The sequence below is a fragment of the Micropterus dolomieu genome, linkage group LG01, assembly GCF_021292245.1.
Source record: "Micropterus dolomieu isolate WLL.071019.BEF.003 ecotype Adirondacks linkage group LG01, ASM2129224v1, whole genome shotgun sequence".
NCBI lineage: Eukaryota > Metazoa > Chordata > Actinopteri > Centrarchiformes > Centrarchidae > Micropterus > Micropterus dolomieu.
The window spans coordinates 54967199-54971523 of NC_060150.1; the positions used below are offsets into that span (position 1 = coordinate 54967199).

Below are 4325 nucleotides of genomic sequence, written 5' to 3' on the forward strand. Positions count from 1 at the left end.
GAACACACAGCTCTGTCTGCTGCCAGTCACAAAACCACCTCCAAAGTTTCAGATGCTTCCACAAACATAAGGCAAGACAAGGCAAGTTTATTTGTAAAGCACAACAACAAGGCAATTCAAAGTGCTTTACATAAAAGCAACATTGAAAAAAACTTTAAAATATATTTTTTTAAAAGGGTAAAATAGAAAATGAAAACAGCGTACAAACACATAACTATTACTCGTTTCAATACAACATGTAGCACCAAAGAAATCTATCCTCATTTTTGTTTGTTTATCTTTTCCAGATGCTCCAAAGCTTCCCTCTGTGTCAGTGAGTCCCTCTGCTGAGATAGTGGAGGGCAGTTCAGTGACTCTGACCTGCAGCAGTGATGCTAACCCAGCAGCTAATTATACCTGGTACAAGGAGAATGAAGACTCACCAAAAGCATCAGGACAGAACTTCACCATCACTGACATCAGAGCTGAACACAGTGGGAATTATTACTGTGAAGCCCAGAACAGAAGAGGACGTCATAACTCCACCTTACATCTGATTGTTGTGGCAGGTACGTTTTTGCATTGAGCTGCACACACACTCTGAAATGTATCAGCTTGTATATTTTCAGTGAGTGCAGGAAATTGTGGACCTCAGCTGGGGACAGTACAGTGTTTTTTAATTCCTTAGGCACAATTTTTCAAACTTGTGGTTATTTTTAAAACCTCTACACACTAATCACAAAACCTTACAGCAATAAAACAAAACATTATACATCCCTTGCAAAAGCAAACAATTCTTGCAAAACTATAATACAGTAAACACAAATGCACTGTACTTGGTTCGGATCTGTCTCTGCTTTCTATCTCTGACAGTAGAGAGATAATAATCTCTTTTTAGAGAGAACATTCTGATCTATTCTACTTTCAGTTTCGCTCCAAATCAGTTTCTTTACATTGGTAATAATTTGGTTTACTCTGATTGGTGTTTGGAAAGCAGTGTTACTCTATGGGAGAAATGGGTCCAAACATGCTGTAACACTCTAATTTACTGTCTGTGTTTTCTTCTGTTCCCCATTTCTCAGGAGCAGGGAAATTAACAGTTGCTACAACAATCACTGTTGTTCTCCTGGTTATCATTTCCCTCTGTCTCTTCCTGTGGATCAGGTGAGCAGCTCTGTTTCACTGAATCATTGAATGTTAAATCACTGAAGGTCAGTTTGTCCAACCTAAAACGTTCAGTCATTTATTTTCTTATTTATTCTCCTAACCAGGAAAAAGAGGGCTTCCAAGGAATCGTCTGAGCCTGAAGAGAGACCAGACAACAGGGAACAGGTGAGAATAGTCACGGATCTTATTCAAGAAGTGCTTCTGGAAAATGAATCTGACTGAGAAGGACTTCATGTTTCTCTTTTGACGTCCTTCTTCACAGCAATGAATTTCTAATGAATGTGACTAAATTCCTAGTAGATCCAGAAGCTTTCCTACTTTTTGTCCTTTCCTTGTAAATTCCTTTACTTAGCTCTTTTCTGTAATGCACGGTGAAGCAGGGTTATTTGTTCCATCATTACCACAGCTGTAGTTGCTTCAGTCTTTTTGTCCTGGCTGCAATCATCTGTAAGAATTCACTATTCAAATGAAAAACCCACTCATGTAAAATATGTCTGTGCAGTTTCTACCTGAACAGCCAGAGGAGCAGGATAACCTTCAGTATACCAGCATTCACTTCACCAACAATCAGGCAGATCCTCTCTACTCCAACATCAGACCAGCTCGCTCCCTCAGACACACGGAGCAGCAAGATTTCATGGAGTACGCTGTTGTCACATTTAAGAGTAATACTGCCCCGAGGTGAGCAGCTCTTCTCACATTATCCTCACTACAAGATTAAAATGAAATAACTGTGAAATAAATGTGTTGTTTTTGCATTTTCCCTGCTCTGCTTTTACATTTGTTGTATCAAGTTTGGGATATGAGGTTATTTATATTATTTCAAACAATATCCAGAGGTCAGGAAACTGGAGAGAATCCAGCTGCATTGTACAGCACCGTCAACAAAACCTAATGAACACAACAGATATTGCATTTATGATGTTTCTGTTTTTTTATAAACTTTTTTCACTTTCATTCATTTTTTCAACATAACATCCACCAGTATAGCAGTAGGGGTGGTGATGGAGCAGTGGATAAGACACATGCCTTTAGATTCCCACTGCGACACATCCACCAATGTGTCCCTGAGCAAGACACTTAACCCCTAGTTGCTCCAGAGGCGTGTGACCTCTGACATATTTAACAATTGTAAGTTGTCATTTTTTTATGGAGTTTCATAAAACTCAGCTAGTTAGGAGCTACATATTTTGTGTGTATGACTCTACTGTTAGTTCAGGAGTAGTAGTTACAGTGATATCCAACATCAGTAAGTCAAAATAAAAGTAAACAGGTGCATTAATAACAGAGTAAAAGTAATGCTGAGGCTGCTCCACAGTGTCTGTAAGTAAGTGAGGGAGTTTTGCATAAATACCTTCACAATTCTCTTATATCTCAGCTAATTTGTATATAGTCTATGCAGTTTTTTAATGGCTTCCTTCTAATTTCCATCCTTGTCTATTTGTAATTATTTCAGTCAAATAGTGTCGGTGTTCGTTACCTCTTAGCCAGCAGTCTCTTATGATGCTGTAACATGTCACTTCCTCCCAGAGATCAATAAAGCTGAAGATGAAACTACAGAGTTTGGATTTCTTTCCTCTCTAAATGACATTCGTTCTTTTCACATGACATTTCATGTCTATAAATGTCTGTGTCTGGATTGTTACCACACAGTGGTTTGTGGACTTTCTTGTATATTATATAGTCTATCTGAATACATTTAATGTGTACAGTAAGGCCCTGCGACCCTGTACACAGGATAAGTGGTTGACGATGGATGGATGGATGGATGGTGTACAGTAAGGGTTGCAGAGAAGGAAAATACATTCTTGGATTCAATGTGATATTCACTTGAATTATTCATCCCCATAGAAGGACGACTACTTGTCTCAACCTGTGGGCACTTTTAGCACAATGCAGTGATATCTGCATTTACTTTTATTTATTTACTTTTTTTATTAAATAAAAGATACTTTTATTTATTTTTTTAACACAAACACACATACGCTTTAATTACTTGATTAATGAAATGTATGGGGTTGATTGTTCTTATGTTGTATGTATGATGCTTTGGCAATATTGTTGTTACACATTCATGCCAATAAAGCGAATTTGAATTTAATTGAAATTGAACTGATATTTTGGTAGGAGGTGGGGGTCTGATAAAACTGACTCAATCATTCTGCTTCTCTTCTTGTTGAGTCTCAAACAGTGAAGTCTTCTCGCACATATTTCTACTTTTATGTCATTAAGTTGATGGCTAACCTTTTTAATTGTGTAAAATCACTTTTTCACTTGGATTTGCAGGAAAACTACCTGTTTTATTGCCAAGCAGAATACTTGAGTCAGTGTCAATGCATTTCTTTCTCTTGAATATTAAGTCAAAATAATGAGCGAGCACCAGCTCACAATTTCTACTTAGGAAGTAAAAATTTGTACTTAGTATCTTAAAATTTAGATTTTTTGTTCTTTCTATAATTGTTTTCACTTCCTGGCAGAAATTGATTTCTTTAGTTCAAAGCTCAAAGTAGTGCAGGGACCCTGGACCACCTAGAAATCTGTTTTTAATTTACATGGATTTGATGAGTTGATCTTCAAAAATTGTTCCATCTGCTGGATCAGCACCAGCTGAATGGACAAAATGGCAAAGCGACTTTAGGGTTTTGGTGTCAGATCTCCAAAAAACATTAAATGCAAGGTTTCAGTAACCACTTTAACTAAAAAGTATTAAAAGGTGGTACTTTCCTGCTTCACCCCTAATGCAGAGACATTTTTATGTCTGAAATAAATATGCCTATGATATCATTAAAAACAGAAACACCTGATAATATACTTATACTTCAGTTCAAGTTCAGTTACACTAGTTTCACTCTGTGGCAAATAGTTTGACTCCTCTGGAAGTAGTTTTGTAAATGTACAGTAGTTCAATTAAGTCCTACAAAAATAAATAAGTAAAATTAAGTCTGTTCTCTGATGTTGTTATTGATCGGATTTTGGATTCTGAAGTCATCTGTTTTTCAGTTGTACAGAGTCAGAATGGCTGGAGAGTGATTTACACTTCTACTCCGATCTGTGCCGTAAAAGGATCAACAGTGGAATTAAGCTGCACCTACATATATCCCTCCAGCTTAAATAATCATGATACCAAAGCTGAGGAAACATTCTGGTTTACGAAAGAGAGTGATAATGTTTATGTGGAT

General features: G+C 37.0%; 1 protein-coding gene across 1 annotated transcript in view; it reads left to right on the plus strand.

Annotated features, from left to right (window-relative positions):
- LOC123958314 (B-cell receptor CD22-like) overlaps positions 1 to 4325 on the plus strand; it is a 49484-nt gene that overhangs the window by 4388 nt on the left and 40771 nt on the right. The window contains exons 4-5 of the mRNA XM_046031649.1: positions 288 to 512; positions 2453 to 2469. Of these exons, the coding sequence (XP_045887605.1) occupies positions 288 to 512; positions 2453 to 2469 (242 nt within the window). The remainder of the gene's footprint in view (positions 1 to 287; positions 513 to 2452; positions 2470 to 4325) is intronic.